The sequence below is a fragment of the Podarcis erhardii genome (genome assembly GCF_964252035.2).
Source record: "Podarcis erhardii genome assembly, chromosome: 9".
Taxonomy (NCBI): domain Eukaryota; kingdom Metazoa; phylum Chordata; class Lepidosauria; order Squamata; family Lacertidae; genus Podarcis; species Podarcis erhardii.
Window position 1 is genome coordinate 39,417,609 of NC_138512.1, and position 13,242 is coordinate 39,430,850.

The 13,242-nt window shown below is 38.2% G+C and overlaps 1 protein-coding gene and 1 long non-coding RNA gene across 2 annotated transcripts in view; one reads left to right on the plus strand and one right to left on the minus strand.

Annotated features, from left to right (window-relative positions):
• The window catches only part of LOC309349509, a 362,599-nt gene that overhangs the window by 223,162 nt on the left and 126,195 nt on the right, over positions 1-13,242 (plus strand). The gene's annotated exons all lie outside the window — the stretch shown is intronic.
• Positions 1-13,242, minus strand: part of GUCY1A1 (guanylate cyclase 1 soluble subunit alpha 1) — a 35,524-nt gene that overhangs the window by 14,764 nt on the left and 7,518 nt on the right. Inside the window, exon 2 of the mRNA XM_081875331.1 lies at positions 2,230-2,587. Within this exon, the coding sequence (XP_081731457.1) occupies positions 2,230-2,475 (246 nt within the window). The 5' untranslated portion in view covers positions 2,476-2,587. The remainder of the gene's footprint in view (positions 1-2,229; positions 2,588-13,242) is intronic.

A 13,242-nucleotide genomic window follows, 5' to 3' on the forward strand; every position in this document is an offset into this window, starting at 1 on the left:
CAGCCTGTGCTGATCCAAGTCACGATAGTCACCTTCTCAGTTTTTTGAGTTTTCCATGTGGAAACTGCGTACATCCAGTGAGGAGAGATAGTAACTTTTAAACAAATCTAAGACCATCTAAGGCAGGGGTGGAAAGAAAGCTGGTCACAATCGACTGGGAGATCTCTGGGTGCTTTGCAGTAGATCAACAAGGGTTTCTGCCTCAGTTATTTAATGACAGCAACAACTAAATGACTCCCTCTCTCTAATTTAGGATGCTGAAATAAACAAAGCTTGCTGGTAAATCCAGCAAGCCTGAAATCTCCCCGCCCCAGTTTTTATAGATAGGCGTATCCCCCCCACACATATAATGCAGTCAATGCCCATGCAACAATCTGCACCTTTGAAAGCAATGTTGGCACATTTTCTCAGTCAGTGTACCAGTTCAATGAACTGCAAACCAAGTCTAGAGGCAACAATGAAGGTTCTATGGTTATATCTGAATCCTATCATTTCAGTATATACATTAACATTATGTAACATTGAATATAACAAAATGAGATGTCTCTTTTAGTATATATTTTACAGCACAATCCTATATATGTCTATTTAGAAATAAGTCTTATTGAGTTTACACTCAGGTAAATGAGCTTAAGCTTAAGCATCTTAATTAAAAGACAGCAGCATGAATAGTATACCTTACTCCTGGTAGGCAGTATACTTTGCATGTGGAAGACAACTTGCCCAATTGCTTTTTAAAGAACCCCATACAGTGGTGCAATGAAAAAGATCTATGCTTCAGTGAATCCAAAAAACTGATGATATTTGGGATAGACTGCATTGAAACAGATGAACCATTAGTCTGACTCCATGTTAGGAGGCTACTTGTCTCACTAAGGAATGCTTTTAGACATTGCTGCATTGCCCACTAAATTTGCTTCTTGTCACACTCTCCCATGGATTTATAAAATGTTTTTGAGTTATGGATGCCTTTCCTACAACTACAATGGGGAGAAGACAAAAAAAAACAGACATTCCGTAAAAAGCAGGGGCCGAGATGAGTAATAAAGAGCATGTAAAGATTTGGTATCCAATTAGCAAAATTGCCCTTGCCCTTAATAGTGTAGTGGATTTCTGGACTGAAAGTTTGTAGTTATAATCCATAAGTTTTCATTTCCCCCTTTCCAGTTTCCACAGCTATTATTATTATTATTATTATTATTATTATTATTATTATTGACCAGCAATTCTCTATCCACACTATGGCTTTAGCAAGCATCATTCCTTCTACAGTGCTCAGTAGATGAGATGACAGACACCACCCCCTCTGTTGTGCTCAGTGTAAGCCACACTTATCTACACATCAATTTTTCAATATTGTACCAATTTATATTCAGGTTGCTCCAACTGTTTTCCATTAAAACTAGGTGGTTTCCAGTAATTCTTTTCCATGCACCTTTTCTAGCTCTACAATATCTTTTGTTTTTTGAGATGTGGTCTAAAACATAACTTGGTGGTTGGCTGTGATAACGGGATTGCAATCCTGGGTTTTTCATTTGTTACCACAGCTGCTTCCCCATGGCTTCCTATTTTGCCATCAAAACATTAGGAAGCCAAGTGCAGCAGGCCAGTTGCAAAGATCCTTCATCTTACCTCTTCCTTACAGGATATGTTTGGTTGGGAAAGACCTATGTGATTGGCCCACTCACATGGTTCCGAACTTTCACATGTTAGTATGCCAGAATGGCAATAAGCTCCAGAAAGCATATCTCTCATCAATTCTGCAACAAATTCACTGCTATAATAAATTAAGGTGCCCTGACATGGAATAAATCTGAGTAAATCTGCTCCATCTAGATGTTGCCATGGTTCATCTGGCACAAAGTATTATCCACCCTTACTTCGCATAGGTTGCTAACCTCTTTAAATTTTGCTAAGTAACTGCTAAATCAATGTGTGAGTAAACATTGCATATTTGAGTTGCTTTTAATCATCCTTCTTTTCCTTTCCCTAAACACAGAAGATGTAGTGAAATAAGATTAAATAAATGCAAAAGGTTTCAAACTACAGGATTAGGCATAATTAGAAATGAAAACAGAACCCAACGTCAAGAACAGAGTTTGAAAAGGAGCATTCATCAAGTGAAAATTGTCTTGCTTTTAAAATTATTGCTTAAAAGGCATTCCTCTAAAACCTCCCTTAGAATGGTCTTTTAGACTACTTTCATCAAAGCATCATAATAATTTATACCTCAGGAGAGATGAGTTTGCAGATGCTCTCAGCTAAAGTGTGCAGATACACTCGGCTCCTGCTGGTTTTCCTTTGTGGAAGGTTCCCGTGCGTAGTCTTTTCTCTGCAAATTGGCAAAGCAGCCTTGGAACTATTTGGCACTTCTGCACATTCATCCTCATTTTCATCTGAAATCCCACTTTGGGTCAATAATGAAAAAGGGCACTCGCCAGTGATCTTCAGGTCTTTCAGTTTGGTACAGAACATACTGCACAAGTCTCTGTTCACCAAAGTTGTGAATTTCTCTAGTTTGGGCTGAACATGTCTGTTCTATTAACCGACAGCAGAAGATGGCAGGAACAACTGTAGCTTTATATCCCTACAACAGAAGATGAAACAGAAAAGAGAAGCACTGCATTTGTACATTTGTTGAATTTGGTTCAACTTCAGAAACATAAGCTTCCTTAATTCAGCAGGCTCTGGCTTTGCAACACACAAGCATGACTTCACAGTTGACCTAATGTTCAATTACTTCATACAACACAGAGTCAAATGGTAGATGTAATGTGTGAACTAGCCGCAAGAATACACCCAGTCCAGTACTTTGAAAGGTTAGGACAATTGCACAAAGAATTAAAAATCCACAAACCCACCTTCAACACCATATACTTCAAAATGGCATTTATGTCAAAAGGTAAAGGGATTGCCATTTACTCTGATTCTATTTTTAAGAATGGGTTTTCATGGGGAAAACAACTCTGGAGCAAAAAAAGGAGGGTCACTTGGACATGGAGCTTTAAAGTGCAGCCACGCCTGGAAAGAGCAGAGGAAAGGCACGTGTGGATAAGCCCCAAAGGAAAACTACATTCACTCGTGTATCTTTCAAGGATTCAGTTCAGTATCACTTGTCTGTTCAAAAGGAGGGGAAGGTTAGATATAAGAACTATGGGCTTCCAGTATACCACTGAGAATTAGGTCCTCTTATTCTCCTCTGGTGGATGCATATTATTCCAAAAGAAATTCACCTGGAGTCAGCTGGATAAATTATAGCTTCTCCAAATTAATTGGCACAATCCTAGCAGACCTTCACTGACCATAAAGACACTTCCAGACTTTGTGTTCTTTTGTGAGTGAGTGACAGTGTGCCTGGCATGCCCAATGGGGACAGTACCAACCTCTGCAATGATCGCTGCTGGGGGGCGAATTAACTAGCAGCATCAACTAGCACAGCCATTATGGTGCAATTACAGGGAGTAATGGCACTAAGGGCTCAGCTACACAGCTGCAAATAAAATGTTTTAAATGTGTTGCAAAGTGCAATATACAAATGTATATTGGATGGCAAGAGTGAGCTATGAAAATTTAATGTATTTTTCAAAACATTTTTTAAAAAAGCACTTTCACTAAGTTTTTTATATGTGTGTAGATTCCACCTCTGTAACTAAAATAAGATAATATGAGTAAAGATTGGTCTCTTATTTGTTGCTGCAGGCTGAAGAGCAATATTTGTCTAGTCCTATGTACCTTATGTACAGAAAATTTGGAACGTCTCCAGATCAACAACAAAAATAACCTCCTCTATTTGTGAATATAACTACTTCAATACCCTGTAAGGTAATGTACAAAACCTAACTCCCTACTTTTCTTTCACATGTTTTGGCAGTAGGTTATATTCTGAAAATAATGTGTAAAACAGATGCTAAGTACTAGCAACTACGAGCTTGGATTCTTCCATTGCTATCACTTTGCAATCATCTGGATGCATCAAAGTTTGGCTAGAACATGATAACATTTCTCATGATCTAAATGTTAATGTGGTAGAGTCATATAATTGTAGAATTGCAAGGGACCACAAGGGTCATCTAGTCCAACCCACTACAATGCACGAACATATTTGAAACATTATACAGGACATTATACATAGGACTGTATCCAGTGCAACAGTAAGTTAAAGTCACGTAGTGCTGGCAGAACATTGTGGTGCAAGAGAAAACACAAGTGCATGACCTAAGATGGTTCAACAAAAATCTGCTGTTGAGTAAGAAGCTTCTGCTAGTGCAATTCCTAGGTGGAATATTTTGTTGTGAAACTTTGCCCATCCATTAGCACAAGAACTCTTGCACTAGCCACTGGAGAATGATAGATATGACCCATACTACTTTGCTATGTATTAGTCAAACCATCACTGCAAGTGTGATCCACTCAATTTTACTCATTCCTAACCTACGCAAGAGATTTTAGATTGATTTGTGCAAGGCGCAGCAAAACACATTATCACTGATATGTGTAGATTGTCTTCTGTCGTCTTTAAAGTGTGCTTTGTCATAGAGGCAGACATATACAGTACAGCACTGGATATACAAATAGTTTCTTTTTTGCAAAAGAAGCCAGTGTAGTTGTTTGGTTATATCATCATTATGTCTCCCAACCAATCTGATTACAGTATTAACAAAGCAAAAGTACAGCCAGCCAGGTTGGCAAAAGATCTATTCATACTGAGAATATACATAAGCAAACAGAATCGCACACAACACTCAAAAAGCACAAACTGACTAGTGCTTAGATTATATAAGCAAGCTGGCTTAACTTTACATGCAAGAAGAGAATATGGAGTGTGTACTCCATATGAGCTTGATATTATGTGCAAGATCCATTTGAGAGGGTGGGATAGAGTATAAGAGGCTATGCATGATTTAAATAAAGATCAAAACTCAACAAACTGAAGCACATTGTGTGTCCAAGATAAACACATCTATTTATTCTTTACTGAACTGGTTTCCACTCCAACCCCCTCATTTTTGCACCCAGTGTTATAAGAGAGAGAAACAATAATGGACTCAGGTAAACAGGACAGTGATAGAACCATAGAAAGGTAGAAGAATTTGGTCTATTTCCTCTATCAAGATGATCCTCTGAACTCAACACTCCAGAAAAGATTCACTCAACTTATCTAGGTTTCAGCCTGCCACAAGGAAAGAGCAAGAACAAGTAAGGGCAAATGAAGCCATATTTGACACATAGCTACTTTCTTTAGCTTTAACTCCAGCTCAATCAAACTAATCTTTGTTGAGTACCAAGCTACCTTGCTGCTTGGAGAAAACAAGAATCTTCTCACCAAACCCAACTTGCATTGTCTATGTATCACAGATCCAAACTTACTCATTATCTGACAAAAAGAGGTTGGTTGGTACACTGGGGTTATTATTATTTCAAAGGAGTTCTCAAAGGGTTACTTTTCGTTGCCAAGTAACTGGGAAATATTCCTGGAACAAGGAGGCAGAATCAAACTATTTTGATCTATCTGGGCAACAAGTATTACAAAAATAGTTCTGAAGCCATTAGCTTTATTATTAAGATGTGTAAAAGATGTGTAAAAGAAAGATTTCTTTGGCTTTCTTTGAAAACCATGGCTGAAGTCATTACAGCCCATGGCAAATAATTTCAGCTGGGTATGGATTGCATGCTAAGTAAACTGAGTATAAGGTAAAACACAGTAGTTCATGGGGAAAACTGCAATATTTACATCTATTGCTATGTTCTATGCAGTGTTCTTTTTATTTAAGTTATGAAAATCAAGCTTCTGTCAGTGTCAGCAAAACCTAGTCAAGAAAGGCAGCATATAGAAATGGCAGGAGATTTCAGAAGGTATGAAAAAATAATTGCCATTCTTCTACCTGTAAATATCTACACAAACAAGTATTCTGCACAGATAGAAATGTGGTCATACATGTAGCATTATAATAAAGTAAGTTATACTCAGAATGGACTTAAATAACAAGTCAATGGATTTCAAGGGATGAACACTACCCATAAAACAGGCATCAGACCTTAAATGCCAGGGATATTGGAGGGTTCAAGCCTTCCTTACTTCTCAGTAGGCACAAAACAAAGAAATGTTAACTTAATAGCTGCTTAAATAGCTGTTCTTTTATTAGTAAGGCAGTAGAGTTCTTAAAATGCTATACGGTTGCATCGGAAAACACCCAAAGGAAGAAAGTATTCACAGGCAAAACATGGTACAGTGTAACAAAGGAAGCAAAATTACTGAACCATTTGGAGGATAGTGAAGTATGGTGTTGATAACTTAAAAACAATTAAGGGCTGCTTCCAAGTTAATATTTTGCAAGCCTGCAGGGGCAGGGGAGCTAAACTGAAACAAGAGTATAAAAACAAACAAAAAAAGAGTATCAAAGCTCTACATACATAGTTATCTCTTGTGAATGCATAACATCTGTTTGTATCACTGTCTGTTCATAAATCAGACCATTATGTTTACTCCATATAAAGCAACTAAATATAGAAACAATGTCCTCATCGAAGGCTCAGTGCGATGGTGAGACTGCCCAATAGGTCTATTCTTTCTCCCATGCTAATGTTACTACCACATGGTGTGGTAGAAACTTTCTAAACAACAGACAGGAACAGAATATGAACATATATGACAAGTAAAACATGAAATTAAGGAACTCTCCAGAATTCATTTTGATTCTGACACCACAATGCATGCAATAACTTTTTGCATGGAAGAACATCTTAAGACTATTTTTCAAGGTTTATCAAATTCAAAACTAATCTGTAATACTAAAATTCAAACACAAAGCCTCTCCCATACCTTATTGATCTTTTATACTTACTTCTTATTTTTATAATATAGATTAGTCATGTTCTGGAGGCACTTATTTAATTATGTATTAGGCAGAAAGTTAATTTCCAGAAATCTGGAGTCTGGGCTAACATGATTATAAATGTCTGAAGACTGCTGTGTGGAGACAAGTCTTAAGGAATCATGACAGGAACATAAACTTTACTTATATCTAGTTTTTCATTTAAAACTGCAAATGCACCTGTTAGCATAGGGAATACCTCTAGTGAGGCAGGACGAACGAGGGAAGGGGGGCTTTATAAATGGGTGTTGGAGATGGGAGATACAGGTACCTGTGCCCGCTCCCCATGTTGCTGAACCACAACTCCCATCATCCCTAGCCTTTGACCCTACTGGCTGTGGCTGATGGGAGCTGGAGTCCAAGAGCAACAGGAGCTCCCCATCTATGGTATAAAGTGTAAAATATCATTGTTCTCACTTCCTATGTCACATTGGCTATTTGAAGCAAAGATCCTCTGCCTCAGCAGTACCCACCCAGCCACCCTTCTCCTAAAAGGCTGGCACAGGTTTCATATACCAAACAATGGGTAGATGCATCCCACTGATTTAACTGCATCAGATGACTGCTTTTGCTCATCTCTCCTGCTTATGCAGACTTCAGTCTTTCACATCAAAATCTGGGTGGAACAAACCAGATAATTGTTATTGCTGTGAGTTTGGGAGGTTGGGGGTTAGTCTGTACGATGCCAGAGTCCCTTCTAATTTGGGGCATCCTGGATCCAGCAAGGGCTAAAATCTAATGGGAGGATTCAATTGTTGGAAGTAGCCAGACCAGCTTCTTGATGCGTTAATGGGCTTAAGCATGGTAGTTAGTATAATAACGGAAATGGCTTTGTGCCAATGGGTGGGCCCCCTCCTCCCTCACCTGGCTGATAGTGAGAAGCACAATAGGTAGTGTGTGAGGAAGCTGGGCTAGAAGTAGGCAGAAGCTAGAGAGTGAGGGCAATGCTTGATTTGTGCATGCCTCCAAAGTTGTGGCTATAGGAGAAGCTAGACCTTCTGGGGGTTTTAATGCTGTAATCCCCTCCATTTTAGGCTCAGGTTGTATATATGTAGAAATAAACCATATATTGAAAGGACACCACAGTATATCTGCTCTGCCCCATTCCAAGGAAACTGAACCCTGGGTAAGCTCCTGGAACCCCCTGAAATCTCGCACCACTCAGAGATTGGGGTGGCATATTATCATTCTTGAAATGCCTAGTAAATCTAGCTTTTGGTATGCATTACTTCTGGGGATTTGGATTATTTCCTAGGCAGGAACACAATTTGAGATGCACTGGGGTGGGGAGAGGAGATGAATGATACACCACACATGTCTAAGCCTTGATGTTTTCTTTTCAACTAGAGCCAAAACATGGTGAATTCTTTTTAAAGAACTTATTTTCTATGATATTTTTTTATTTTTTTGCTGAAAATAATAGAACCCAATTTTCTTGGAGCGTTCAGCGACTTTGGAGAAGTCAATGTGTTATGGAAAAACAGTATCACTATAACATGTTTTTATAATTCACACACCCATCCCACACCCCACACTGGGCACAGATTCTTTAAACTTTGTTTGCAGCAGAGAATTAAATCCTACATAGCAAGTGATGCATCAAGCTGACAACAGGAGCAGATTCCAAAGCGACAAGACACTGTCACTAAAGTAGCAAAGCTGGAGCTAAGATATGAGAGCTGTTAATATTTGACTTAGAATGTCAAATGTTTCCCACCGCCTATCCAGTTACTGCTGAAGTGAAATTATGGAAATACATTATAAATACACACATTTTGCCTCACACATTTTTCTTTTAATATGTGAACAACAGTCAGCTAGAGAACATAGAATGGAGCAAGCAACAGAACGATTCTATAGGAACCTGCACACACCACTTAAAGGTTTGTCCCATTTTAGCAGCTGAAACTTGCAATGTAATGAAGTCAGTATTGTACATAATACTTCTGGCCTATTAGCAAATATGTTATTCATAGACCGAATTTACTATCCAAAGTATGGCTTATTGGTTACAGCAGAATGTGGAGTTTATTGAATAAAATGAGTCCAAATGACACGTGACTGCAGGAGATCTTTGATTAAACCTCCCAATATTTTCGTTTTCAGTTCAAGGCAGCCACAGGCAGCTCTAAATTAGTTCAAAGCTGTGGCACAAAGGAAGGAGTCAGCACCAAAACTGCTGGACTGCCCCTCCCACAGGGCCATTGATCCAACTCAAATCAAAGCACCCCATGGCTATTTTTAATTAAAAACTAAAAGTGAGAACCAGTCACAAATCTCCCACATCCCAGGTAGTTTAGCTTCTGTGTCATTAGGAATAAAGTACCTTAAGATTATGCTTGTGAATGCATTGGTCTCAAAATAACTGAGTTTGAAGTTTAGAGTGGTCCCTGGGAACAAGTGAATTAATATTCATTAACTGCCATGCTTGCTCTGTGACATTAATATTCATATTCATTTGTAATCCATAACAAGTTATACAATGTATTTTAAATCCTACACAAATCCCCCTTCATTGTTCAACAGCTAGGATGTTGACTTGTATCAACCACAATGGGCAAAAACAATAGGGTGTCCATATGCTCTCCTTTGCAGAGGACAGTCCTTTGTTTGAAGGAATCCTCTAGTTGGTGAGCTGTCTGGTTTTAAAGATAAAGACCCATAAGAAGGGAGAGCAGGGACCTTGAAGTTGCCCATCAAAAGCAGCTCCTGGACAGCAGATTGAGCAAGCACACAGATCACCTGTCCAGTCTTTCTCAATATATTGTACGTCTATTAAAATTTTAGTAATCAATTCTGCATTTGTATCTGTACATATGAATTAGTGGAAGCAAATTTTACACAAATCAGCGTCCTCTTTTGTGGAGATGTGTTACGTGACCACCCTAATAAGCAAACTGTTGTTGCAGGTTGCCAATTAGTTTCCGGGCTATATTCCAGCTGACTGTACTTACATGTCCTAGGGAAGAGGTACAAGAAAAACTCCCCTTCTCTTTTGTTTTTTGTCCACGTTGTTATGAAATTTTTATATCCCACCTGCCACCTTAACCAGGGCTCTGTTTCAAAATTCGACAGCACAGGTGAAACCATTTAAAAGATCTTGCTACTTGTCACTATCAATTTTGCAACCCCAAATACCTCCCTCAGTTGAGTTTAAAAGGCTGACAATGACCTGTTTGTATTATCTGGATATTTTAAACAATTACTGTTGCATTCCTATGCACAATTTCCTGAGAGTAAGGACCACAGAATTCAGCAATATTTACTTCTGAGGAGACATGTATATGATTGCAGTGTTCAGTGTGTAAAACTATAATGAGGCTTTGATTCTTCTTGATACTGTTTTCCTTTTATAAACCATCAAAGGGCAGCATACAGATTTTAGAAATGAATGAAATTAATTGCATTAGTGTGCTTATAGTTACACTGCATTGCTTTTCAAGCACTAAATATACAACTGAGCACAATTCACATCTCAGTGTAGATAAAAGGTGAAGTATTTTGATTTACAATTATTCGCTCTTACTCATTTCAACAGGAAAAAAATCATTTTCTTAGACCCAAGGAATCTGCTCAAGTTCCTTGCAAATTATTGTTTACAAGCAGAGCCTAACAATCCAATATTGGAAGCTTCTGCACTAGAACTAATAGGAAGAAGAACAAGGATTCTAAAACTTGTGCAATTTCACAATCTACACTTTGAAGGGAATTGAATACAAACTTCAGTTTAGCACAGTACAGCTGCCAGCAGCCACCATCATTGTCGCAGTCTCCCATTCCAACGTAGAAGAACCTCGTTGTATGCACCCTGGGCTGTGGTTCAGTAAAGCACATGCCTTGCATGCACAAAAGTCATGTTCAGTTCCTAGCATCTCCAGTTAAAAAGGATCTTGGGTAGAAGAGATGAGAAAGACCTTTCTCAGACACCCTAGACTAGAGCACCACTACTAATCAGTGGAGAGGATAATGGGCTAGATGGATCAATAGTATAAAAAAGCAGCTTTTTACAAGCCATTTTGTCTCACTAGAGCTGCCGGTGTCATACAGGCTGTGCCAGACACAGAATACAGTTTTAGCTTTTATGGAGAAGGTCAGTGTTTGTTCCATAACAGGAAAGCAGATTTGCAGGATCAAAATAAATCCTCTCCAATCTAAACAACTGTTACATCCCTTTAAAAAAGATAACCATGCAGAACAATTTTCCAATATATACTCAGTTTTCTTACTTTTCTAACACAAAAGCATGTTGTTACACCCATATAGTTCCAGTGCTTTGGGGGTCCCAACAGGTATTCCCTTCCATATGATTAATCCATTGTATACAGTTTGTACTTTACAGTAGCTCCTTCCTTTCTTTTTTCATTCAGTCCACTTTGCTGTCTTGTTTCCTACTTCATATTTTATTAAGTTTACACACACACACTATGCACTCACTGTGAACAACAATGCATACACAAAACTGAACATCCTTCTTCGCATCCCCATTTTCCTCTGTACAGTTTTCATATACTAGCGGTTATAAGCAGTACTTATGGAAATATAAAGCCACGATCGAAATCTTGCCTAACTCCCTCATCTATCTTTGTTATGTCTTTTGCATTATAAAGCACTTTCTTTCCCCCCACCACCCCAGCCAAGACTTGTGGGGGGAAAGGATCTCGCCAGACTGAACTACATTGCACTGGACCGACTGATGCTAAATGTGTCTGTTTGAAACATATATTTAGCAACCCCTTTTACTCCTGAAGGGCATATTAACTATATTAATCATCTCTAGGTCACTGGAAGCCTTTGGCTTGGAAAGAGATTATTTAATTACTATTTGCTTTGTCTAGGCCTCAAGACAATCAATGTGCTTTTGACTCAGTGCAAGCATTAACTCTTTTATAACCCTTCCTTGAGCTCAAAATGCTCCTGTTTACTGGGTACACATGAGCAATCATTAATATTTTGGGTTTTTACTTGAGGTGATGAATTCGTGATGCCATGCCTTCTACACTGCCATGTAGATTTGCTCTTTTTAAAAAACAAAACCATCCTATTATTTCATAACATTGTCATACCACTTAAGAAGCTTGTGTGTGTATGTCTCATTGAACCAGCCATTCCACATGCACATAACAATGTAATACATTTGATAGTTTTCAAGATGCCACAAGACCGTTGTTTCTACTGCAAAAGATTTACTCCTCTGAAAGCATAAATATTGTCCTATTCAGAATAATCATTTGACATATCACTCTTGAAAACTGTACCATTTCAAACTATATGCAGAGGGATTGCACATTTGAATACTGTACTCCTCAATGTTATATTTATGTAAATGGTGGATGAAATCCATGTAGAAATCCTGACATAGTATCTGTGCTACTAGATTCATTTTGAGCAGTTTCGGTACACTAAGAAAAAAAAGGGAAAGTACAGCATATTAACTGTTGGAACTCATCAGCATGCCAACTAGCATAAATTGCTTTGATTATAAAGAGTACTTTTAATTGACATTTTAATCAAATTCTAGTCTGTTTGGTCTCTACCTACTCCCCTTCCATGTCACACACACACACACACACACACACACAGTGTAACCTTTCTGCTGGATTTTCTGGTGTGTTTTTTAGAATCTCACCCATCCTGTGATTTTTCTAATTTTTATATTTCTGTTTGTCATTCTAGAATAAACATGCAAAACATTATTGTAGTCAGTAGAGGCTGCTAACTCCCTTCAGCTTGATTTGGAACTAGGTCAGCATTTATAAGACTCACTGGATAGCTAAACTTTAAAAACTAGAGGAAAACCCCCAGACTCATCTTTTTCTAAGTTATCTAAAATGACCCTAACGTCACCTTGGCAAATTGTCTTAACATTTCACAGACCTTTAATTCACCTTTTTGACACCAACCTCATCTCACACAAACAGATTCAAAGGATGATATCAAGGGATCAATGGAGAAGATCAAAACTTATGGAAAAGAAACCTTCCAATTTCTGAATTTGCCTAACCAAGCTCTAGGAAACTTCCCAGCCAAAGTAGTGCTTAACATGTGCAATTGTTTCCCCATTTTTCATCTGACACTGACACCAAAAAACATTCCTTCCATAAGCCACAGTATTTTTTAAAAAATGAACTACATATATTAAATTTGTGGTTAGATTTATGCTAAATATTTCTCATTAGTTATGTTTTTAACTGTTCCTATTTTATCTGTAAGCTGAATTTAGCCCCTGTCAGGGTGGGGGTGGGGGAGGCAGGCGAATAAATAAATGTGAACAAGCTTCTCCAATTTATTTACTAACTTAGTAGCACTGGTCCATTGGTTACTTGAAATATTGTAATTCTCTTCCACAGAATGGTGACACAATTCACTGATA